Source organism: Natator depressus, chromosome 3 (assembly GCF_965152275.1).
Source record: "Natator depressus isolate rNatDep1 chromosome 3, rNatDep2.hap1, whole genome shotgun sequence".
Lineage (NCBI taxonomy): Eukaryota > Metazoa > Chordata > Testudines > Cheloniidae > Natator > Natator depressus.
The window spans coordinates 153832628-153860080 of NC_134236.1; the positions used below are offsets into that span (position 1 = coordinate 153832628).

At 43.0% G+C, this 27453-nt stretch overlaps 1 protein-coding gene across 1 annotated transcript in view; it reads right to left on the reverse strand.

The window, feature by feature from the left end:
• Positions 1-836: 836 nt before the first annotated feature.
• Positions 837-27453, reverse strand: part of LRFN2 (leucine rich repeat and fibronectin type III domain containing 2) — a 222344-nt gene continuing 195727 nt past the window's right edge. The window contains exon 3 of the mRNA XM_074949121.1: positions 837-5090. Coding sequence (XP_074805222.1) covers positions 4172-5090 — 919 coding nt within the window. The 3' untranslated portion in view covers positions 837-4171. The remainder of the gene's footprint in view (positions 5091-27453) is intronic.

Sequence of the window (27453 nt, forward strand, 5' to 3'; positions counted from 1 at the left end):
ATCATCCGTGCTACTTCATTCAGCACTTGAGTGTTGCTTGGTGGTCTCCCAGCCAAATATCGTCCCATCCCGGCCTCATACGATCGGACAGGGTTCTGTGGGTGCCGATCTTGTTTACCTTTCAATCAGCATTTGCAAATTTGTTGAGCCTCAGCCTCTAGTGGTAAATGAATAAAAATAATAATTAACAAGAATAAGTGCTCTTCCGGTTGTTACATTATGGATCTTAATACCTGGCTCTTTTGGCATGCATCCACTTCTTCAAGGCAGCATCTGCTGAGTTCCTTTCTCTGATCTTATGCAAAAACAGAACAGAGGTTTTTTTCTCTGTAATAAAGAGGAATACATTGGACACTGCTTTTGAATTTTCATGAGGGTGAACACTATTAATATTGCAAATGAACTTGACAGCTGAATTCAAAGCACCCCAGCTGCCATGTTTAAAGGGAAACGCAATGTAATAAAAACCAATAGTCTAACCACTGCATATAATAACAAAGAAAGTTAAATTACGACACAAAATTCTTTAAGTGTCTTCAATACAATTTAAAATTAAGTATAATTAACAATCAGTGGGAAGCTGTCATCTGGACAGTTGGCTTATATAGATTAAAACACAAGAAATACAGCTCCCATTTGAATGCATGAGAAAAGCAGAAACTTTCAAAGCCATTGTAAAGTTATATTAAACATTTTTTGGTTATATGAACATTGATAACATAGGGTATGATCCAAAACCTATTTAAATGGGTGGAAAGACTTTGGATCAGGCCCTTAGACCACTATTAAAATACATTGGTAATATAGGCCCCTGTAAAATTAACCCTTAGGAAACAAATAGGGCTTAATTTATCACTTTTTCTTCCTCCCCTCATACATGCTAAAGGAATCTGAATTGCTTGATTCCTCATCCCTGGTGAAATTCTGGTCCCACTGAAGTCAATGGGAGTTTTGCCATTGACTTCATTGGGGTCAAGATTTCACCCTAAATCTTCATCAGAATTGCCTTCCTTTAGGAAGTGGAAATAAACAGTCAATTTCCAGTTGGAGAAATACAAGTGCTAATCATTGATATTGAGACAGGGAAATGGCAACTTGTTTCTGAAATCTGTTCTGGAAATTCATTAACAATCTAGCTATTAATGATAAATAATAATAGATCCTCAGCTGGTGTAAATTGGCATAGCTCTATTGATGTGGATGAAGCTATGCTAATTTACAGCAGCAGAGGATCAGACCCACTGTATATCTCATATCTCATGTTTGAGGCACTCTGTATACATTAGTTAATCAACCCTCACAACATGCCATGAAACATCAGACATGTTAACTATTAGTCTTGTGCACCAAACACTACCCGTCCATGCACAAGCTGCCTGGGTGTGTTCAAGTCAGTGGGAGTTTTACTACAGCAAACAGTTCAGGATTGGGTCCATATAAAGTATGATTATTATTGACTGAGCTTTTATTTAAAAGGCATCTAAGGCCTTGTCTACACTAAGAGGGTTTTGCTGGTGTAGTTATACTGGTAATAACTGGCAAAACCCTCCAAGGGTGGACGAAGTTATACCAGTATAACTGTGTTGATATTGGTACAGCGTATGGGGAATGGCATAAGCTATACTGCTCTGAGTATATGGCCTCTACCAGCATAACTGCGTATGGGTCTGTCTACACTGCAGTCAGAAGGTGTGACTGCAGCATATGTAGCTATACCTGAGCTCGCTAAAGCAAAGCGAGCTCGAGCAACAATAGGAGGGAGCACAGGTAGCAGCATAGGATAGCCCGGCTTGCCCAAGACCTGAGTACAAACTCAAGAGGCTAACCTATACCACCACTTGTGCTGCTGCAGCTTCATGCCTATTGTTACTTACGCTAGCTAGATCAAAGCGAACTTGGGTACATCTAACCATGCAATCAGACTTCCCAAATGCAGTGTATATACATCACACTCCTAACCGACATAGCCAACATTTTTCATGTTCTGTGTGTATATAAATCTCCTCACTGTATTTTCCACTGCATGCATCTGATGAAGTGAGCTGTAGCTCACGAAAGCTTATGCTCAAATAAATTGGTTAGTCTCTAAGGTGTCACAAGTCCTCCTGTTCTTTTTGCGAATACAGACTAACACGGCTGCTACTCTGAAACCTGACATAGCCAAGTTTAGATCAGGTTCTCAGAGCATACTATTCACCCTTATGCAAAGGGCCTGTGCACCACTGAATACCTCTGATTAGGCATGAACTTCGCCCAAAGAAAAATATCTTTCCGCATACGAAACAACAAAGAGAGAAAACGTCTCAAGGTCTTTTTCTTTTTTAAAAAATATTAATGCTTCTTATTTCGGTTTCAAAGCAAAACACAGGACATTAGAACAAATGAAAAGAAGAAGGTGCTTTTTTCCCCCAGGAATGTTTTGTTTTTACTGTACATTTTGTAGCAAAAAAAGAAAAATTAAAAGGAAAATAATATTCTGATCACACGGATGTCATTGGCTAAAACTCCAAGTAAGAAACATGACGAATACAAGATCAAGTACATAGCCATGTCACAATATATCTCTGAATCTTTAAAAAAAAATACATAGAGGTTTTTTTGTGGCTTTCCTCTGTGCCTTACAACCTTTCTCCACACGTCTCCTATAAAATAATAATAATGTGCAATTTCAGAATGGTTCCCAGCTGACAGATCACTGGGAACAAACAAATAAATAAACAAATTAAATAAAGACAGTTGCTGTAGCCACCAAAATATTGGAAATCACATTAAAGTCACTAAGGACAATGGAGCCAGGTGGATGGACCATGTGCATCCACAGCGTTCCCAGAACCACAGCAATGCTCCCCAAAAAGGAACGTGAAAATCAGTTTACAAGCCATAAAGAAGAACCATTGGTCTCAGGTAGCAAGTACCTTTGCAAGGGATGGGACAGAGGTCTGGGAGTAGGTGAAGGGCAAGATGCATGTGACACTTGGGAGACCATCTATTCTGAGACATCCGATTCTAACTTGTTTTCTGTGGCTAAATAGGAACATCCCCATTACACTTATAATCCCCTTAAATGCTCAGATACCTGCACTTCCTGCAATGCTACTGATACAGACATGCCCTGTTGTGGCGACTGACTGGACAAAGAGCTTTCTGTTGCAAACGAGCTAAAGTCTGCATTTTCTTTATCAGAGTGACAGAATAACCTTGGTCAGCAGCAATTTGTATTAATAATAGGGAGAGTTCACCGGAGCAGCTTTTGTTTTCGCCTCTTTCTTGCCTTTTATATGAAATCTTGAATTTCCCCCCCACTGATATGAATAGCTGTTGCAATCTGCCTTGACAAGCAGCGACCATGAAGGAGATGGAAGAAAGATGATTATTTTTAAAATTTATTAGCCCCCTAGATTTCATTTTCCTGGGACATAAAGGGTGGTGTTGAAGGCAGGTTATACAGTACATCGAGAGTTTAATCTTTGTACATATCCTTGGTTTCATCACAGGGATTTGATGAGAGACTACAAACCAAAAGGAAAAAAGAAACATCCCTTTTTCCTGCAAAAAACCAACCCAACCAAACCAAAAACCCCTCAGCCCAACAACAGGGGGCGGGGGAGAAATCTCCATATGTTTTTGATAACACCAAGAGATTAAGCTGAAAAATTGGTCTGTTCTGTCCCCACAGATGCCCTTAGTGTAGTTCTGTGATGACAAGCGCAATTACAGGCAGTGACATACTTGCATCAGTCTTCTATCCATGGGAGTGTACTTCACAGGCTACCAAAAGGGAAGAAAAACCCCCCCAAACCCTTTGAATTAAGTATGTGCTGCTAACCCCACTTTAATCCTCGTTTAATCTTGTTTGTCGGGTCACCGGGAGGCCAGGAGACTTTTGGAAAGCAATGCTAAATACGACTGGTAAATTCCTTGAAATGTTCACACTCAGTTTTGTTGGGATCGGATATTAATGGGGCCACACGTGCTTATTAGCATTTCATTACCTTTTTCCTCTTTTGTTATCTTATTTTGTTTATCTCTCTCTCTCTCTCTCTTTTTTTCTTTTCTCCAACGTCGTTGAGCATGTCCCCCCCACCCCTTTTCATTTTCATGGCTTTTCAACAAAACCAAATTTTATTACATTTGATGTAATTAGGGAGAAGCGAGGGGGAGAAGCTCTTATTTACACTGTGCTTTCCATTACCCATTCTGAACTCCCATAAGTCCCTTTCGCCCCTGCTAAGTCATTGTCATCATACTGCAAGAGCATGCCATTCACTGAGAGGCTGCGCTTTGTCCAAATGTTTGTTATCTTTTTTGGATAGGTGCAACATTGAGATGTGGCAAAGTCCCCCATGTCAAAAGAATGGCTACGTTTAGTTTTCCCCTCCAGTGGTAACATGAGGAGACTACGGAATTTTGACTCCTGTTGGCCCAGAAGTGGCTCTTTGTCCGAGTGGTGGGCCACTGTGGAAGTTCTGGAGTCTACCGTGTCCTCCTTTTTCTGACACTTCAGTTCCAGGGAGGCAAAAGCTCCCATTAGCCGATCAATGTTATGTTTTGACCTAGAAGGAGGCCTCCACTTACTGGACAATGTGCCTTGTTCACTTTGAAGGCTATAGTCATCACAGTCACGGCTATTCGCTGAACTAGAAGAGGAGGAGATGCTGCTCTGTACAGACTCACAGTTAAACTCCATGAGTTCATTTCTTACCACCACTTTGGGGTTGACTTGGGGCAGGACCCCATTTTGAACAGGTTGAGCTCCATTAGTCTGTGAGTAGACATTGCTGACATTGGCCATCTTCCCCTGGGAATTGTTACAAACTTTATACCGGACCATGAGTATGACGATGAACACCAGTAGGGTCGCCACAATGATGCCTCCAATGACTAAGATCATCGTCCCACCCAGGAACTGGCTGTGCATGGACTGGCACTGAGGATAGTCCTCTTTGGTGAAGAACTGGGCGCACCCTACGACGTTGGTGGCTGTGAGTGTTGTGGCAGTGTCATCCCACATGGCCAAGACACAGAGGTCATAGCCCGTTCCAGATACGAGGTTGTTCACCACAAAGGCTTTGTTTGTAGCAGGGATCATCCTTTAAGAAAAAGAGAAAATTAGGTTAAGGTTTAATGGGAAACAGATACACAATTACAAGTGGAGATGAGCCTGATCTGTAAAGTTCAGACCTAGATCCAAACTTCCTCAAAGGTCAGGGGTGCTCAGACTTAAGGTTTTTCTTCAGGTCCATCTCTCCTGTAGTTACAGAAGGGAACAAGAGTAAATAAAACCAGGCTGGCCTGTTCCTTCCAAAGTGTTTGTATCCAAACTCAGGGTGTACATAGTGTAACCAAGGCTGGGTGAACAGCTCAAGGAACATAATCCTCAGCCTGTATGAACCAGCCCTGACTGAGTCTGCCAAATGACCCTCCAATTTGCTCAGCTCAGGACCAGCAGTCTTGACATTGTTTCATGAGGGTTGGGAAATTTACACTGTGATATGATGATGTTTACATTGCAATACCAACCTACAACAGACTGTGCTTTTGATGCATACAGGTGGCAGACAGCCATCTCTCTCCTTCTCCCTACACTATGAAGGATGGATCCTTGAAGTGCAGAGATCTTAACTGCTGGAAATTTCTGCATGTGACCACCTTTCTCAGATGGGGTGGGAAAAGAAGTATTGGCAATAAATGCAGAGGCGTGGTGGGAAGGTGTAAGATTGGATTAGAAGAGCAACTCTTTTTTGGTAAATCCATTCAAAACCAAACAGTCCCAACTTTACAACAAATGAAGAGGATATAAAAACGAAAGATATTCCTGAGTTGTGTTTGCAAAATATGGAATTGTGCATGGAAAAAGACAATGGGCTTTGCAACATGGGTGGTTGCTAATGGGTCTAATTAGCTGTTGCCGTGCATTTTGGGCAGTCATTTATACTGGAGCAAAGTAGATGTAAAAGCACCATTAAATCAGAAGGGTAGTGTTCTGCCTACAGCCACTCTACATTCATGTTACACTGGTATACATGATGGCACGAAGTGCAGGGCAGTGGAGAACCAGGCTCATGCCCAGTTTACTTGTTCTACATGTAACTGAGAAGCAGCCTTGACATTTTTATCATTGTCTTCAGACAGCATCCTGACAGTTTAGAATAGTGGGGAAAAGGCAAATTAAATATAATAAGCTTGAATCTCGTTTATATCTCAGGCAACTTATTGCCACTCTAGCTTACTCCCACTCTAAGGCCCATTTACACTGCTAGAGTGTTTCTAAAGTGGCTTTAGACTAAAAGAGAATCGGGTCCAGCCATTCAAATCTTGCAGTCTTTGTTCAGGCAAAATCCCTATTGACTTTTGCCTGAATAAGGACTGAGTGGAAATTGAGTAAGAATTTCAGGATTTCACCCATAGTAACCTGAGATTTGAAATATAAAACTATGGAGCCAGAGACCATCTAGTTAAAAACTGCTGGCCGAGGTTTGTTGCTGACAGGTATGTATTGATATACTGTCATATTGTATGACTCTGGATCAAAGCTAAGACCTTCAGAAGACTCAGATATAGATAGGAAATCTTTGCCTGCTGCATCCCTCTCCCCTTTGTTCTGCAGCTTCAGCAAATTTACCATACTGTTACCATACTGGCAAACAACAGGAACAATTATATGTAAGGTATTTACTTTGTAGCTGATATTCAACAGAGACAGCTGATGGCAGCAAGGCACCTCATTACTTGGAGTAACAATCTTTGTTTGACTCTCCTCCCCCCAAATCTCTAGCATTTGGTCACAGACGACAAGGTTAAAATACAAAATGATTGAGAAATTCACACACAGCTCTTTCCCTGGTGGCATTCCTTCACATGTGCTGTGCGGTCATGCCCCACTAGCATGCCATTGACGACAGTGGTATCTGCAGAGTATTCCTGGAACATTAAGTAAAAGTAGATGTGTTCAACCAGACATACATGTAATAATCACCAGCATGGCATGTGGATAATGCCTGAGCCTGGCTGTTTATGTAGGAGTTCCAAGAGGTGTGTTCTTCCTGGACATACGGGACCAGAATCTCAGGTGCAGTATGGCTGCTTTGCACTACACTGCTAGTGTAACCTGTCTCTAAAGCCAGTGTAACCATGTCAGGGAGGATCATTTCAATGTACAAGTGATCTTCCAGCAGTGGAGCAGACACACAGACACGTACACCACTCAATCATCTGTTGCCAGGGTAGCAGGGAAAACGGCATGGCCAGAGAAAAGGTGGTGTAGTTGTCATGCCCCTAAACCATGCCAATCTTCAGGTGTATTTTGGCCTTGCGTAGCCATTGCAGTCAGCACAAATTAGAGCCACCCATATGCTGTTCTATCGCAATGCAGGGGCACCAGCCTGCACAGAGAAGCAGCAGTATCAGAGCAGTGTAAAGGTGAGTATTAAGCTACTTTTGCATGTGTGTGCATGCGTGCACACACACAAGTCACAACTTGGGTCTCTGCAGTTTGGCCACAGCTGAGGATCTGGCTCATTGTTTTTAGAACACTCTGTAGGCAAAGTACGTATCGCCCAGAGATGCCTGGAAAATTGAGCCACCCAGCAGGTGCATTTGACTTTCTACCTAGACATACCTGGTACATTTAATATCAGAGTAGATGTGTTCTGCACAGACACAGGCAGGATACACAGGAGCACCTCAGGTACATTCAGTAGTGAGGCAGGAGCGCCGTACCTGCCATCTCTCGAAAGTTCAATGACAGTCAAATGTTCAATCTAGAGCTGCTTCTGATTGCGCTTCCCCCCAATGGTTCTAGAGGCATTATACTTCCAGCCACCACAACTTGGGTAGGGTGACCACACAGCAAATGTGAAAAATCAGGACAGGGGGTGGGGGATAATAGGAGCCTATATAAGAAAAAGACCCCAAAATCGGGACATCTGGTCACCCTAAACTTGGGCAATGTTCCTCTTCAATGCATGTTCCACACCGCTGCCTGGGATAGCCATAATTTAGTCACTGGGGCAGAGATCATAGCATCTTCTGTGTTTTCCAGATTGCCAACCACTCTATGAACAACAGTAGTGAAAAAAAGCACAGCAAGAAATGGGAGATCTCATTGGTTCAGATTTTACCATTGGAGCCCTCTGCTAAGTAGCCCAGTTTGCACATGTACATTCATGTTGGCCAGTTATTCTTGCTGGCTAATACTGTGTCTGTCCGTCTGTGTCAGTGATTAATGTGCTTCTCTGAAGTATTCACACCCCTCACTCCCACACTTTCTGGCCTATGTGGAAGCAGGGACATAGTACAAGTCTCATAAGCAAGCCTGGTCTCATGAGATTTCCTCCTCAGCTTGCAAAGACATTTTGATAAGTCTGATTTCTGAAATCAGTCAGTGTTTGCATTGCATTGACTTCAGCTCCTCCAATGAAACCTTGCTGTCTGAACCAAACCGTAGCCCACTAGTCGCCTGAACATAGCCCTAGGGATTCTGCCCAGCTGTGGTTTTAAAGAGCCCTTTTGGGTCTGCACTAACTCCCTACCACTGAGTGCGGCGTTCAGTGATTAACAGTACTCGAAGCGCAGAGCAGCTGCGAAAGACTCCTCCACGTGATGGAGCAAAGTAAAGATTGAAGTGGCATCTCACAGCTACCCGTGTTGTGGATAATCAAAGGGTCATCAATATCCCAGAGTGAAAATGTGTCTACATTGATTTTAGGTATGGGGACTCTTAAGTGCTGCCATCAATCACAGCAGACTAGTAATAAGTTTGGGGGAGGGAGGATTATTTCAAACAGAGTATCAAGAAATACTTTAAAGATTGTGTAACTTCATGAAAACAAGATCATCCTCTTCAGATGCAAGAGACCTGGTTCTGAGTTTAGTTGCTTAACCCCTACAGTGCTTGAACCTACTACTTATTTCCATGCTGAGCTCTTCTATTACAGTAATACTCATTTGAATGTCATGCAGGGAAGGACCTCTGAAGTACATTTATATAACCATACGTAATCCTTGGCTTTACATGTATTATGGAAAGATGATCACCTTTCCATAAGTAAGGTTCCAACCAGGTTCCATTATAAGCCTATTATTAGCCTTTACGCAGCTACAGCTGTGCTAGCAAAATTGATTGGCCTTAAACAATACTAGATTTCACCCGAAGGCCATGATTTTTTTCTGGAAAGTTTGAAGAAACTTAACCAAACTGCATTTGAGTTCCAGGTCATTAACAAATTGCCCTGCATTGACATTTTGATTAGTTTCTCATGTTTCTTTTTGCCCCTTTAGGTTAAATAGCTAACTGCTGCCCCTTCAAACATTCCACGTAGTTAAATCTCCATCAAAATTCTTGTCTGGTCCATATTTGAATAAAATAGGTTATAAATGAGTAACGCTGTTAATGCTTGTTATATGTAACTGTAATGATTACGGTCCCTTTAGATGAAATTCACCTGTGTGTGCACCTGACAAATACAAGACTTATATAAAGAAAAGGAGGACTTGTGGCACCTTAGAGACTAACCAATTTATTTGAGCATAAGCTTTCGTGAGCTACAGCTCGCTTCATCGGATGCATACTGTCGAACGTATAGAAGATCTTTTTATACACACAAAGCATGAAAAAATGGGTGTTTACCACTACAAAAGGTTTTCTCTCCCCCCACCCCACTCTCCTGCTGGTAATAGCTTATCTAAAGTGATCACTCTCCTTACAATGTGTATGATAATCAAGGTGGGCCATTTCCAGCACAAATCCAGGGTATAACGTTAAACCCTGGATTTGAGCTGGAAATGGCCCACCTTGATTATCATACACATTGTAAGGAGAGTGATCACTTTAGATAAGCTATTACCAACAGGAGAGTGGGTTTGTGGGGGGGGGGGGGAAGAGAAAACCTGGATTTGTGCTGGAAATGGCCCAACTTGATTATCATACACATTGTAAGGAGAGTGATCACTTTAGATAAGCTATTACCAGCAGGAGAGTGGGGTGGGGGGAGAGAAAACCTTTTGTAGTGGTAAACACCCATTTTTTCATGCTTTGTGTGTATAAAAAGATCTTCTATACTTTCCACAGTATGCATCCGATGAAGTGAGCTGTAGCTCACGAAAGCTTATGCTCAAATAAATTGGTTAGTCTCTAAGGTGCCACAAGTCCTCCTTTTCTTTTTGCGAATACAGACTAACACGGCTGTTACTCTAAGACTTATACACCATTTCATAGAATCATAGAATATCAGGGTTGGAAAGGACCTCAGGAGGTCATCTAGTCCAACCCCCTGCTCAGAGCAGGACCAATCCCCAACTAAATCATCCCAGTCAGGGCTTTGTCAAGCCTGACCTTAAAAACCTCTAAGGAAGGAGATTCCACCACGTCCCTAGGTAACACATTCCAGTGCTTCACCACCCTCCTAGTGAAAAAGTTTTTCCTAATATCCAACCTAAACCTCCCCCACTGCAACTTGAGACCATTACTCCTTGTTCTGTCATCTGCTACCACTGAGAACAGCCTGGATCCCTCCTCTTTGGAACCCCCTTTCAGGTAGTTGAAAGCAGCTATCAAATCCCCCCTCATTCTTCTCTTCTGCAGACTAAATAATTCCAGTTCCCTCAGCCTCTTCTCATAAGTCATGTGCTCCAGCCCCCTAATTGTTGTTGCCCTCCGCTGGACTCTCCAATTTTTCCACATCCTTCTTGCAGCATGGGACCCCAAACTGGACACAGTACTCCAGATGAGGCCGAATAGAGGGGAATGATCACGTCCCTCGATCTGCTGGCAATGCTCCTACTTACACGACCCAAAATGCCGTTAGCCTTCTTGGCAACAAGGGCACACTGTTTAAACCCCATTTTGAGGGTTTAAGTGGGATTTAAATGGTGCATAGGCCTTGGGATGACCCTGCTGATCAGCTACTCTCTGGCGGTTTAGAGAGAATATAAACATCCATTTTGGCTACGTGTACACTCACGACAGCGTGTAGATGCATGCTCAGTTAGCACAGGAACAAACAGCGATGGAGATGATGAGATGTGGCTTAGGCAAGTTAAGTGCTGTTCATGCCTGAACCCTCACAGTGTTGATCCTACCCGGTCCGCGGCACGCCCAAGCAGCAGCTGGAGCTTTTCCCCACGGCCAGAACCTTTCACTACTACGTGTAACTACACATGTAGTACCTGTTTGCTACATGCCACCGTAAGTGTAGCCATAAGTCTGCTTCATAAGGAATAGTTGTGGTGTCTGGGGGAGTCGGGGGAAAGCTGGGCATCATTTAGTGCTCCTAAACTCTGCAGGACTGGGTGAGCTAGAAGGAGTTACAGATCTTGCAGAGCTCCTGAGATCCACTTCAACGAAGAGGCCTGGAGGACCCTGCAGAGCTCCTGAACTCTGCATTGGCCCCATTTCAGAAAAAGCCAACAATCATACGAGGAAATAAACTGGCAAAAAACTATAAATTTTAAGCTAAGTTTGCTACTATGCATTTCCTTTTCAGTTAAAGAAGTCGAAGCCTTTAAAAATCTGGAAATAAATACTCTGGGGAAGGCAAAAAATTTTCCACTACACTAACAGTTCAAACAGTCTCTTTCACATTGAATAATCCAAAAACAACCTTACCTCATCCCTGGCTAGACAATCCATCTTATAGGGGTCCACTGGCAACCTAATTATAACAAGCACAAGTTTGGAAATTATTGGCATTAACCCATTCCCTGCCAACTCTTGGATATGAGCCACACACTGCAAAACACCTCCTCTGACCAAGTCATTTCTATATTTCTTCCCGTGCCCTTTTCCCTCTGGATAGAAAGAGCAGAGAAATAACTCCATCATGCTGATGCAAGGATTCAGATAACGGATACTTAAGGTTATTACTAAAGTGTCTCACTAGAGATTAAACATGTCCTAGGAAATTAGGAGATTCTCCCACATAGGAGTCTGCATGCTACCCATTTGGAAATGCTGTCTTTCCAAAATGAAATGAGTTTGCAAGTCTCAACTTTGGGATTGTAAAAGACTGGAATCACAGGAGGTTTTACAGGTGAAGACTGAGGCACATTGGAAGAGCTTTATGGGAGCCAGAAATGGACTTTCAGAGGTGCTACAGGGGAAGATTGAAGTGCATTGGTAGAACTTTGAGGGGAAGAGGAAAGTATGCATGGCTCCCGTATGGATTATGCCTGCCTCTTATTTCGCATGAGCACTAAAATGAACGGATCATAACAAAACAAAACAGCATCTCAGCTCCCCTTTTTGAGTTCAGCCCTGACTTGCCCCCAGCACACTTCCCCGCTGAGTACATACCAGGCAATCTTGTAGCCACAGCATAGCGCCGACTGCTTTTGTGATATCTGAGCTAGGCCCCTGGCTTCATTTAAACAAATTAGGAAATAAAAGACTTTGAAAAGCCAGCAGCAACGGTTAAGTCCCAGGGCTGCTGTGGACCTCCCTTTCATTCCTGGCTAGCAGGAACAAGTGTGGAGAGGCACATGGCCTTTCGGATGGAGCACTGAACTGGGACTCAGAAGAGCTGTGTTCTAGATCCTACTCTGTCACTGGCCTACTGGGTGACCTTGGTCAAGTCTCTTCAGCTGTCTGTGCCTCAGTTTTCCCTTCTGTAAAATGGGGATAATGATGCTGACGTTCATAAAGCACTTTGAGATCTACAGATAAAAACCACTATATAGAAGAGCTAGGTATTATTATTATGACATCATATACAAATGTCCCCATCCCTTGTTTTCAAGCATTAGGGAGTACCTGTGGGGAACTTAGGGGTTAACATTCCAGCTGATGTGTGTGTGTGGAGTAGATGGATTAGGCAGAAGATAGACCAGACTCGTTGAGTAGGTTATTTCATTCCAACTTTCCGTCTTGCTAGGGATAAGATACCAACTATTCTTAGCCTGAAATTGGCTGCAGTAATCAGAGAACTTGAGCTCCAACATCCAGCCCTGAGTATAATTGAATGTTAAGAGGGAGAAGCATTTAATGACTAATCAGATCTTTGTCAAACGTAGGTGCAACATTTCCCAGGGCAAATGCTGAGGGAATGCAAGTTGGCTTGTGTCAGGGCAAAAGGCTAATGAATGCAAGAAGGCTAAAAGTTTGGCCAAACACATATTTGTCTCAAAGCTTTACCAGTTCTTGCTGTAAAGACACCTCTTTTTGAATAGCCCATCTCTTGAGTCCTAGTTCAGTGCCCTGTTGATATCTCCTATGTGACTCTTGTGTGTATTAGCAATAGAGGTACACTCCCTGCATTTCAGTAAGATTCCCCTTAAGATCTTATATCCTACCATAGAAATTGGAGAGGAAATGACACATTAGATCATTTAGTGTAATAGCACTAATTGCACCACCCCTTCCCCTTCCTCATCTTCATTGTTCTTACACACAGCCCCCCCCCCCCATTCTTTTCCCCCACTTTTCCTCCCCTTTCTTCTTCCCCTTCCAAAGCGTGTGGAGGAGGCGGGTGAGAAAGAGAAAGGGAAGTTGGAGGAGAGAGCTAACGGAGAGAAGGAGTGGGGGAGCCCAAAATAAAAAGTATAATTTGGTCTGTTTTTGAGAAATGGAACAAAAACATAGTTGAATTGAAATAACCATTTTCATTTTCCTGAAGAAAAGAAAGAAAAAGAAAGAAAGAAGTTAAATAACAGTTTCCCATGAAAAAAATCAGTTTTGGCAAAGCCCTATTTTTGGTAGGGAAAAAATCAGCGAACTCTACTTGGGAGTATTGAAGAGGGTCTAAGCAGGGTGGGGTGCATCATTGCAGATGGAGTTCCCAGGATGAATTTGGGCAGGATTAAAGTCAGACTGATCTAAAAGGGGACCAGTTCAAGAAGAAAATATGAGCGGAATAAAGGGTGTGGCAGGGGAGTGGAAAAAGACTGGATTAATAGAAATTAGGCTGAGGTAGTGGGAGGGTAGAGAATGAAATTCACCTTTGCACAGAGGGCCAGCACAAGGCCTTTAAGTCCTTTAGAACTTCAGTGGTGCACAGACCTTGCACTGGCAGGCAGAGATAGGAAATTGAGGACAGGTAGAGCGAGAAGAACCTGAAGGAGGAGTGGGTGAGGTGAGTGAAGATGAAAGAGGGTGAAGCAAAGAAGGTGATTCGAGTGGAGAACATGGTAGAGTCAAAGCAGTGGGAAGCTGCAGAAAGACATACAGACATAAGTATAGCAATCAGTGGGGTAAAAGCATGCATGTGAATGGCAGCACTCAAAATGATGGAAACATCAACAGACAGCTGAATTATGATCCAGGCCACAGAACCTGATCAATACACAGGTGAACACCAATCAGTGCAGGTGAAGCAGCTCTGTGTACAAATATGAGACAAGTAGCAAGGCAGAGGGCTGAAACAGTGCAGTGGAAAGGGCCTAGCTGATGGCATGCTAGATGAGCCCCATGGTACATGTCATCTCATTACTATTTCCTAATTTGATTATGCTCTCTTTTGCTCACTTGGTAAAAGGCGGGGTGGGGGGTGGGGGGAGAGAGGAAATAGTCAAAGGCAAGTTATAAGCCTGGTGTGAAATAATGAACCAGAAAGATACACCCCCCTGAGCTACAGGGAAGAAGAGAGGCATATCTGATACTGTATTTTAGGGAACATTAATTAATGGTTAGCTCTATTAGGCTGTTGGATAGTGTTCTAATGGAAGGAGTAAAAGACATTTAAAAGGGGATAGACAAAGCACTTGGAGAACATAACCTAGGCCTCTAGGGAACAATTTTGCACGGGCTGGGGAACAGGGTCTGATGAGTTCCTTCCATCTCCAGGTTCCTTTGTTCTATGATACATTTTTTCCGTTAGAATTTTGTTCAGACTCTTGCCTAGAGCAAGGATCCACAAGCCAGCTGTGCTGGAGACCCACTTCTGACTGAATGGAGAGCCACAAAACTCACTATGTAACAGCCTGAATAAACATAAGTCTGGGGAATGGTGTTCAGCTCCTCGATGTGACCCTTCCCCAAGTTTGGGTTCTGGCTCAGGCCCATTACAGAGATGGGCCCAAGCTTCTACCACACAACCTAGTCATTCCAAGCTTCTCTGAACTTCCTGGTTTTGAATGAAAATCGAGCTTCTTGTACTTTCCCCTGACACACCTGGCACTGGCCACTGTTGGAGATGGGATGCTAGGTTAGCTGCAGCCCTGATCTTATCCAGTATAGCAATTCCAGTGTTCCTACGTGGAAGTATGAACATACCAGAGTGGCTGCCCTTAGGGTCTGCCCTGTCCAACTGGAAGCAGAATTACCAGAAGTCTCACAGAACAGACTGACCTCAAGATCTCCTCCAGCCTCACTTAGCAAACCAAATTGACTTGGAGATGTTTGAATAAATAGCTGACTATTTGTATGCTGTGTGAATTAACCTGTAATTCTGACCTTTTTGAGGTTCTCCTGTAATGCTCCCACGAAAAAATAAGCTTTCTGGAACAGGAAATGTAGCAAACTCATCCCTGCCTAGGAACTTCATGGCTGTTACTACACCACAAACCTTACACACACTGAACTTCAAAGCAGCATGGGGAAAAAACTTGGGTCCTCCCATTTCAATAGCACCATCTCATGCCACTTGAACTAAAGGAGAATCTCCACTATCTGTGAGCAGCATAGGTGCTGTGACACAGAATTGAGCAGTTCTGATTCCATCCAGTAGAGGACAGCAGAGTACATACACACCAAGCAGTTCATCTAAGAATGCTCCACTCGGGTAGGGAGGCTAGCTGAGTGGCTAGTAATGACCCAAGGTGTTTACATTAAAGATACTGGCAAAGCATTTAGATTTTGTTGTCAGACGCGGGTAAGCTACAGGTACGAGAATGACTTCTGCATGGTCTGGAAGATAAATTAGCCTGCAGAGTCCTAAAAGGAGGCCAGTAGCTGCTCCTTTTCCTGTAGCCACAGGGTGAGGATAAAACTGACCAGGTTTTTATTCATTGCTATTGAACTCAACAAATAGTTTTAATTGATCTACTAAGGAAGATTCAAGGCTAGACAAATATTAAGGCTGTGCATGTTTTACTTCTTACACAGCTGTATATACTGTCATATACACACAATATGGGACTTGTGCTGAAGCCCTCAATTACCCGGTGAAGTCTATGAGTCATAGTCCATGGGCTAAACATGCATCCTGTGACATTAGGGAACTTTTGCTGAGGCCAGCTGAATTCATTTTGGAAAGGATTTCTCTTGCACACTCAGACTAGCCGTCTCCCTTAACTCATGAGTGAAATGGTTATTTATCGAAAGGGCAAGAGCAGACCACTGGGAGGAAGGGACCTGTAGGTATATAACCTAGCATTCAAATCAGCCACTGTGCCAGATGTGCCTAATGTAACAACATTTAAAAAAAAAAAAGTCTCAAGAGGCAAACCAGGCAATTACAGGCCAGTAAGCCTAACTTCACTACTAGGCATATTGGTTGAAATTATCATAAAGTACAAAATTATCAGGCACATAGATGAACATGATATTTTGGGGAAGAGTCAACATGGCTTTAGTAAAGGGAAATCATCGTTGACAAATCTATTAGAATTCTTTGGGGATGTCAACAAGCATGTGGACAAGGGTGATCCAGCTGATATAAAATGTACTTGGACTTTCAGAAATTCTTTGACAAGGCTCACCAAAGGCTTGTAAGAAAAATAAGCAGTTATGGGATAACAGAGTAGGTCCTCTCATGGATCAGTAAACTGTTAAAAGATAGGAAACAAAGGGTAGTAATAAATGGTCAGTTTTCACAATGGAAAGAGGTAAATAGCAGGGTCCCCCAAGGATCTGTATGGGGACCTGTGCTGTTCAACATATTCATCAATGATCTGGAAAAGTAGGTAAACAGTGAGGTGACAAAGTTTGCAGATGATACAAAATTACTCAATATAGATAAGTCCAAAGTTGACTGTGTAGCATTACAAAGGGATCTAACAAAACTGGGTGACTGGGCAACAAAATGGCAGATGAAATTCAGTGTTGATAAATGCAACGTAATGCACATTGGAAAAAATAATCCCAACTATACATATAAAATGATGGGGTCTACACTAGCTGTTACTGCACGAGGAAGAGATTTTGGAGTAATCCTGGATAGTTCTCTGAAAACATCTGCTCAGTGTGCAGTGGCAGTCAAGAAAGCTAAAAGAATGTTAGGAACCATTAGGATACTTGAATACCATGTGCAGTTTTAGTCACCCCATCTCAAAAAATATATTAGAATTGGAAAATGTACAGAGAGGGCAACCAAAATGGCTCATGAAATGGAACATATGAAGAGAGATTTAAAAAAACTGGGACTTTTCCTCTTAGAAAAGAGATGACTAAGGGGGGATAAGATAGAGGTCTATTATCATGAATGATGCAGAAAAAGTGAATAGGCAAGACATTATTTACCCCTTCATACAATACAAGAACCAGGTGTCACCCAATTAAATTAACAGGCAGCAGGTTTAAAACAAAGATAAGGAAGTACTTCTTCACACAACTCACAGCCAACCTGTGGAACTTGTTGCCTGGGGATGCTGTGAAAGCAAAAGTATAACGGGGTTAAAAAAATTAGATATGTTCATGGAGGACTGGTCCATCAATGGCAACCAGTGAAGACGGTCAGGGACACAACCCCATTCCCCATGTGTCCCTATCCTCTGACTGCCAGAAGCTGGGACTGGACAACAGGAGATGGGATCACTTGATAATTGCCCTGTTCTATTAATTCCCTTTGAAGCATCTAGTACTGGCCACTGTCGAAAGACAGAATACTGGGCTAGATCTGGGTTGGTCTGACCCAGGAGGGCTGTTCTTACATAGACATATCGAATTTGGGTATTCTCTGAGTAAGTGCCTAAATACAGTTTCATCCTTTTACTCTGAGGTCTAATAGTTAAATAAAGCATTTCATTGAAATCTGAGACTCTGTTCTTCTTTGAGAATATATTTTAAAGCACAGACTAGTTGGGAAACATAGTATGGGGGCAGGTAATATATATTATTGAAGGGAATATTGAAGCCCTGCTAGGTCAGAAAAGCAGCTTTGATTTACACATACTGTAGGGGGGAGATAAGGTGAATTAAACACCTAAGGCCAGTTCAATAGTCTTGTCCAGGAATATGTTCCTTTATTCAAAAGTCTCAGACAGATTAACAGCTATTCTCACAATGTTACAGTAAATTGACAAAGTCACACCAGTAGCCCAAAGACACTGACATATTCCTTACACCATGGCACTGGGACACAGACATGGAGTGATTTGCCCAAGGTCACCCAGCAGGCCAATGGGAGAGCCAGGAATATAGCCCTCCTGAACTTTGGTGCTTTACACACTGGGCCACAATACTAAACGCATTGCAGGAAAAAACAACATAGCCAATGCTGGTCAAGTCCTCTACTTCCAGATACTGACTATATATATCTATATCTAAGTACTTACATGGTCCTTCTCTGACCCAACAGCAGAAGACAATGTGCAAAAGATCATTTTGATGTGTACAGCAGATTTCTCAGCATTATCTGTGGAAGAGCTAAGAACTGCCTCTCGGCAAGATGACCTCTTAAGTGAGCTTTGTCAAATTGTATGGATGGGAAAATGGCCAAATCAACACTCGAGAAACTCATTCTATTTCAGAGTTTCAAATCAACTGGCTAGCTTGGATGACATCATACTAAGAGTAGACTGAATCACGGTTCCAATCTCTAAGATTGAAGAGTACTGCTTCATGAGATTCACCCTGGTGTTGTTCAAACTAAACACATTTTGCATAGTTAGCTTTGAGGCCTAATATGGACACAGATGTTGAACAGGTGATCAGAAATGATAAAGAACCACCCTGTACATGATGACCAGTCACTGCAAACTTTAGCTATACCTTTCGGTCTGTGGATAAAATTAGATCCAGCTCTGGTTGGTCTATTGAGTGACAACTAGTCTCGATACCCTGAGGCATTCACAGTCACAGCTATTTCCTCATCCACCATTAGAAGGAAAGTTGAGGAAGTCATTTTGCACATTATGGATATCCTTTTGAAGTCCTTACAGATAATGGAGAGCAGTTTGTGAGTAATTTCATTGAAAGATTCTTTACAGACTGTGGAAGCAAACACATAAGAGCTTCTCTGCACTCTCCAAAGAGTAATGTAAAGAGAGAGTGTTTTCATCTTTACTTGAAACGAGCTTTCAAAGCCACAAATAGTGAAGGAAAGGGCTGGAAAACAGTTGCCAAAGATACTAATGTGGGTGAGATAAGGTGTTTTATTGGACCAACTTTTGTTGGTGACAGAGACAAGCTTTCGAACGACGCAGAGTTCTTCAACCTGAAGAAGAGCTCTGTGTAGCTCAAAGCTGGTCTCTCTCACCAACAGAATATGGTCCAATAAAACATATTACCTCACCCACCTTGTCTCTCTAATATCCTGGGACCGATAACAACACTGCCTATAAATAGGGTTGCCAACTTTCAATTTGCAGAAAAACAAACACCCTTGTCCCACCCTGTGCCTTCTCCGAGGCCCCGCCCCTGATCACTCCATTCCCCCTCCCTCCCACCCTCACTCCCTCGCTCATTTTCACTGGGCTGGGCCAGGGGATTGGGGTGCGAGAGGAGGTGAGGGCTGTGGCTGGGGGTGGGGCTCTGGAGTGGAGCTGTAAATGAGAGGTTTGGAGTGCAGGAGGGGGCTCCAGGCTGGGGGTTGGTGCCAAGGGGTTTGGAGTGTGGGAGGGAGCTCCAGGCTGGGGCAGGGGGTTGGGGTGTGGGAGGGGTGAGGACTCCACCAGGGGGTCCAGGCTCTGGGGTGGGGCTGGGGATGAGGGGTTTGGGGTGCAGGAGGAGGCTCCAGGCTGGGGCGGGGGTTGGGGCATGGGAGGGAGTGTGGGGTGTGGGGTCTGGGTGGCACTTACTTCAGGTAGCTCCCAGGAAGCTGCTGGCATCTCCCTCTGTCTCCTAGGCAGAGGCATGGCCAGGCGGCTCTGTGCTCTGCCCCTGCCTGCAGACGCTGCCCCACAGCTCCCATTGGCTTAAGGTTCCCAGGGAATGGGAGCTGCGGAGCCAGCACTAGGTGGTGGAGCAATGTGCAGAGCCCCCATGGCCACCCCTAAGCCTAGGAGCCAGAGGGAGATGCCGGCAGCTTTCTGGGAGCCATGCAGTGCCGGACAGGCACCCTGCCTGCCCCACTATGGGTGGCCAACTGGACTTTTAACAGCCAACCAGAGCCACCAAGGTCCCTTTTCGACCAGGCGTTTCCATACATACAAAGATACTAAGGGCTTACTGCTCAACTATTCATAGACCTTCAGGTGAAATGCCTACAAAACTATTTTTCTTACAGGAAATCTGCTTCCCTAGCTCCAGATTGTATAACTGAAAACAAGGTGCAAAAACACCATAAAGAGTATAAACAGCAAATGGAACAAAATGCAGAGCAAGTACACGATGATACAGAGACCAGATTTTTCCAAGTTGGAGGATCTTGGCTATGTTGCCAGCCCGACAACCAGAGTTGGGAAAGCTGGACTTATTCTATAAAAAAGAGCAATATGCTATCCTCAGAAATTGCTTTGGACTTTAAGCTAGACTCTCAATTCTAAGGAGGAGAAAAGAATACCCAATCAGGCTGAAATTCAGTCTAGCTCTAGTTTGGAAGCTAGTTTGGAATTTCGAATAAAGAAGAAGAGCCTCATATTCAGACTAATACTAAAAGTGGGAGAGTTGTGAAAGCTTGTTAGATTTGATTATTTTATTTTTTTAACATAAAATGTAAGTGAAGAATGGAGAAGAGTATCATCTTGTTGGCGTTGCATGGATCTGTCAGGGAATGTAGAGGCAGGAGGAAGAAAGCTAAAGAGGCACAGAGTTCACGGCACTGAATAAGATACTGAATATGGTTGTTGGTTATATCCATTTACGTGCTGGTGTAATAGCTAAACAAAAGCATTTAATTGAAACCCAAGACTCCCTGCTTCTTCGTGAACACATCAAGCAGTGCACTTTAAGGTTCTGATGGTTTAGTTCATGGTCTAGCTCTATGATCCAGTTTGCCGTTGGGTCTTTCGTCAGTGAGGGCATGTGATCCATATTAGACCTTGGATTCATCAGGTCCAATAGCCAATAACAATCTTTTAGGTGAAAGTGAAGAACATCCCTCCCTGCACATTGATGGGTCCTGAGGTGAAGCCTGTCTCCTGCAGCTGATGAAGCAAGAGTTTCTACTACCTTAGCCAGGGGCGACAGTGAGTTGGGAGGAGTGAAGCTCCATACCCCCAAACCAGCCTCCACACCAACTGGTGTTGGATGGGAGCAGAGGACTGCCGATGATGCACCTTCTTTAATGGTCACTCGGGGACCATGCTCCCCCTGTAGTTCATGGGCCCAGTTTTCCATTGCTCCACTCTTGTGTTTGAGACAGGATCAAAGTTAAGCGTTAAAGGTGACCACCACGGCTCCCTGTATTGGGGGCTGTACAGAGCCTGCCCAGTTCCTGATGTAAATGAGAGCAGCCTGCTCTGATTTACATTCTGCTTTTCATGGCATCCTATGAGCCCTGGGAAACAAATAGCTGTAGCTCCGTGCACTCTGGCTGTGCCCTCTCTTCACGCTTGGCCCCCTATGCCAGGCCAAGGAGGCCCTGGTGCAAGCAAGTATTCTCAGACAGCCATTTTCATGCTTATTAAGGCCCATTTATGCTGCTGCAGTGGCGCAGAGAGGCCTTAGGGTAACTGAGAATCAGACCTACTGTGTCTGGACGAGGCATCTCAGAGCTCCTGCTGGGGTGATACCACCTTCACGCTACCCCTAAGGCAGGAGTGCCTTATAAAGGTACCATACAGCCCTCTATGTTTAAAGAGAAAATGAGCATTAGAGAGTTAAAATTTAGACAGAGCCTTTCATTCCAGTTGATGGAGCAACCTTTCCCACTTCCTCACCAGGGAATTCCTTCAGGGTTTGGGAGGTTTTGTTTTTGTTTTTAAAAGTTTAATTAATCCTTTTCTGCTCTCATGCTTCATCAGTGTGACAAGGGGAGGCAGACAAACAATCAGCAGAAATGGAATCTGCAAAACTGCTGAATAGCAACATTTGCTGAACGGGGAGAGGAGAGTGTGGGCTGGGTCCAGGCCTCTGGGAACAGAATACCCTTGTTGTTGTGTGGCAAGCACAGCAAGGGAACAAAAGGGGAAATGGTTAAGTACGAGAGTCCTGTTCTAATCACAAGTAGATCCGCTGCTTGGCACCAGCCTTTGAATGTGGCTGAATCTGTTTCCAGGTTAACTGTAGACACCAGAAGCAGAATAAGTTTTATTCATGATGCCTTCACAAGCAGAGTATATACATGGATAAATCTGGTGTCTAAGCAGAGCGAAGTCTGCTTCTTTAACAAACTGCCTACAAAAGACCATAAGTGTGTGTGTGTGGTTACACACACTGTATGTGTGTATGTGCATTTGCACACTTATGTGTATGTACAGTGAGAATACTTTTCTCTACGGATCACCTCCTGTGACATTACTACTTACCATTACACTGTAGGCCTACAGCCTCCATGTAACACGCATGAAACAGAGCCAGTTCAGGTATTGTGTAAGCCTATTATGGCTGCTGCCTTTCCCACAGATGTTACAGTCTAATGTGCTTTGTGTGTACATTGTAATTAATTAATGTCAGGCAGAAGAAGCTACACTTAATACAGACAGAGCCAGGCCCTGCCCAGAATGCCTCGATCTCTCTTTTATCAGTGCCAATAAACCACAAGCAAGTATCCAAGGACAGAATTTGGGCTTTAGTTTCACTTAGCTACACACATAATGAAGGTATAATTCTGATGCACGGTGGTTAAACACCAGTGAAATATTAAAAGGATATGTAATTAGTGTTCGCACCTCCAAAATGGAAAAGGACTTGTTCTGTAATGGCTAAACTTCACAAGTATCTTTTAGAAATAGCAACTGCTTTTTAAAGAGCATGCTGGTAAATTTTTTTTTTGGTAACACCGAAGGGGGGAATGGACAGAAACACTCTTACCACCACAACTGCCAGTTTCCCGGCTATGTGAAGATGAGCACAAATATTCAGGAATACGCTTAAATGTCCAGGGCTCTCCCACAAGACTTTCTGGTGAGCTGCTCAGTAAAACTGTGGCCTATAAATGCTTCAGTCCTTATCTGTGGCACTTCCCGTTTATGTGCCCTTACGGTTTTGCAGACAGGGATTGTGGGCCTGATCCTGTCAGCTCCCGTGTTCCTCAAACTATGGGATGAGTGCCCTCAACAGCAATGACTTCAGTGGGAATGGCTGTAGCCAGAATGGTATTGCATTAATAAATTACTATTAGTCCCCTAATATTCTATTCTGTTTTTAATACTACACCCATCATTGTGATATGTGAACGCCTTCTAAAAGTGCATTAAGTGACACGACTAGCATCTGTCACATAACCACATTAAAGACTATAGGATGCTCCAACACTTCGCAAATGGTAGACATACCAATACATAAATAGACCGGAAGGATGTTTCAGCAGTTAGTGCATGAGCCAAAGACTTGGGAGACCTGAGTTCAAGTGCCTGCTCTGCTACAGACTCCCTGAGTAAAGGAGAAAGAAAAGGAGTACTTGTGGCACCTTAGAGACTAACCAACTTATTTGAGCATAAGCTTTCGTGAGCTACAGCTCACTTCATCGGATGCATCGGATGCACGAAAGCTTATGCTCAAATAAATTGGTTAGTCTCTAAGGTGCCACAAGTCCTCCTTTTCTTTTTGCGAATACAGTCTAACACAGCTACTACTCTGAAACCTGAGTAAAGGAGTTCTTCTGTATGTAAATCATGATTGGAGGATGTCAGTAACTCAGCCAGAGGTTATGAGTCTATAACAGGAGTGGGTGGGTCAGGTTCTGTGGCCTGCAATGTGCCGGAGGTAAGACTAGATGCTCATGATGGTCCCTTCTGACCCCATGGGAAGTGCTTGATATTTGGCAGGATCTGACCCCCAGTCCTTGTAAATGCCAATGCCTGGTGTGGTCATCAGTCCCACTCACAGCAGGTTTTGGTGTGGGTTGGGGCATGATGGTATAAGCTAATTGGCAAACTGGCAATTTTCTATTATAACAGTGTCGGCGATGATGATTTGGCTGTATCATCAAGTAAGGAAAGGTCACGTGATGCTGGTATTTGACCAGGACTAATAAGACACGTTAGCCGTACGATTGCGGTGGCATAAATGTCAGTTAAACTAAGGCTACGTGTACGCTATGAGTAGGGGTGTGATTCCCAGCTTGGGTACATGCACTAGCGCTAGCTGGATGAGAGCTAGCACAAGTGTAAATAGTGCTGTAATCACAGTAGCATGGGCAGGGGCGGCAGCAGCAGCATGGTTTAGCTGCACTGACTACAAACCTGTCTGAACCTCATAAGTACCCCTAGTTAATAGTGTAGACGTAGCCTAATAGTCATTCCTATTCACAAAGGATTAAGAAGGTGAAATTTCAATACATAAGGTTGTTGCATAAAAGTGCAACCTTTTATGAGATATTCAGTGTCACTGAATCTGTTGACTTCAGGAGATGTCATAGATGGACAAGCTGACTGATACTAAGTTTTCACATTTCTGAATGGCTGATTCATAGATTTTAAAGCCAGAAGGGACCATTATGGTCATCTAGTCTGGATCTCCTGAATAACACAGGCCAGAGTATTTCACCCAGTGATTCCTGCATTAAGCCCATAACTTCTGGTTGAGGTACAGCACACACTTTAGAACGACACCCAGCCTTGGTTTCAAGACATCAAGGAATGGAGAAACCGCCACATCCCTTAGATGTTTGTTCTAATGGTTAGTTACCCTCCATGTAAAAAAAAAAGCTGCATCTTATTCCAAACTAGACCATTATGTTTATGTCAATAAAAGTATTTTGAGACTAGGAATGGAACAAAATGGAGTTTAAGTAAGGAGAAGGAAGAAGAACTAGAGACAGTGAATTGAGCTAAACAACACTAGTCCAGATGAATTTTAATTATTATTATTATCTTGTCTTCTGATTACTATAGCAATGGAGACCCCACAAACACCTACCATGAATGGATAGCTATCTAGAGGGAGTTTAGCAGAGACGATGGAGACTCAGAAACTACGGAGAGATAGCACTAACATAGCTTGAGGCGGTCTTAGGCAGTCTGGAGGCAGACAAGGGGCATACAAAAATGGGTGCCCAGGCATAAGTGCCGTTATTTGGCAGATAGCACTCTCAAACCTCGGGGTGGCTCTGTCTTAGGAGCTTATGTGCTTATCTATTACATGATTGATTAATTATTATATTTATTATTTGTTGTGTAATGCCTAGAGCTCCAGTCATTGACCAGGACCCCACTGTGCAAGGCGCTGTACAAACACAGAACAAAAAGATAGTCTTTGGTGTTTTAACACATTCATTAAAATTAAGTAGACCATGGTGCTAAGGTCTAAGGTGCTATACCACAGTTCTGCCTGTCCTAAGGTCTGTTGAGGAAATCAGCATCACTCAGCACAAGAGTCAGTGCAGTAGACTCTTAAACGCCTTCAAAATGAAACATGACATTTCAAAGCTCTTGTTGCACTGATCAAATAAAAGATGACCTTTACTCTTCACTTTTCTTGAAACAAGGTCAGCAGCATAACTATGATCTATTGACAATTGCCTAGGTTGCCCATTGAGCAAGGGATACCCCATGGTTGTCGATGATTAATATCTGTATTTCACTCACCTCAGAGCCATAACTCACTCAATGCTTTAGTGTTTGAGAATGATGGAGCATCACTGGAACAAATAAACCCATAAATACTCCCCAGCCATCAAAATATTGTTAGCTCTCTAGGGGTTTCTTTAAGATTCAGACAATAGCTTTCTGTTTAACATGTGCACATAGGAGCATAGAAGGATGGACACAAATCTCACAGTGAAAATGAAGGGAAAATTAATAAGGGTGCATTAGCAGAATTGACTGATTAGTGTCACACACTTGCATTATTAGTCACTTTTTAAGAAGAAATGCTAGACAGAAGGACATCACATATATTCAGCTGCATCTGTGACTGGCAAGATAAATTCTTTTGCAATTTTGCTGAAACTCATACTTTGAAGTGTGGTACTTCTCTGAAAAAAACATCTTTACAAAAATATCACCTTCTTAGGCAATAGAACTGCTTCCTGGGAGTCCTACTATCAATCACATTATTCAGAATCATATCTGCTGACTGTAGTGACTAAAATAAGTTTTCAGCTATCAGAGAGTGATCTGGATTCTTGTCTGATTCAGGTGTCATCAAACAAATTGTTAACTATGTTGCAACCACAGAATATTTATTGCAGTTGATGCATGAGCCAGGAAGAACCCAGCTTGACTCTCAGATTCCGGGCAATGAATTAGTAGGGCTGGCAGTTAGAAAAATAAATCATAAACAGAGTAGATTTAATCTGGACTCAAAGAGATGATAACATGAAATCTTAAAATTATATATTTAAAGTCCCTTTTCAGAGTAGAACTGCTTTTACTAGAAGATACTCTTTTGGGTCTAGGTTCACTAGACACACCCCAATAACACCTATACATAGAGCTGACAGGGAAATGTATTTCATTTTCCACAACAAAATTTGAGGAAAACTTTTTTTTGTTTCCATTTAATTTTTTGTGGTATTTTTCAGGTTTTCTTCAAGAAATCCAAACCTGAAATATCTTCAGTTTTCAAAAACTAAAAATAAAAAAAAATGGTTTTCAGATTTTCTATTTTTAATGAAAATCTGAAAAACATTAATGAAAATTTAATCAAAAAGACTTTTTTTCATTTAAATATAGTGATGATTTTTTTTTACCAACTCTACCTATAGATATTTAAAAATTAGTGATGGATCAACCATAAAAAGTTTGATGATTTCAGCTGGATAATCTCTCCAAAGTTTGAGAGAGTTCACTCTATGAACCCCTCCTAAGAGCTGGAGGCACTGCACTGACACTAGCATTGAGTACCTCAATTGTAGTTGCCATTCAACAGGCAACAAATACACAGATCAGGTCAACATCACCCTGAGCAATGAACCCAGATCCCAAATGCACATTCAGCTAGTAGTGCCTAATGGAGACAGGGTGAGCATAAAACAGCATCCATAACTATTTGTCCCAGAAGAACTTGGATGTTCATCCAATCAGGTGAAAAATGATAGCTAGAGCCCTGCGTGGATACAAAAATGTGTATCCGCATCCAATCCGCGATACACAAAAAATGTCCGTGGATTTGCAGGGCTCTAAACTAGGGTGACCAGATGTCCCGATTTTATAGGCACAGTCCCGATTTTGGGGGCTTTTTCTTATATAGGCACTTATTACCCCCACCCTGTTCCGATTTTTCACACTTGCTATCTGGTCACCCTACTCTAAACAGCCCCACAGCAGTGACACAGACCTGTGCCAAGCCCCTGCCCCCCATTTCTTCCCAGAGAC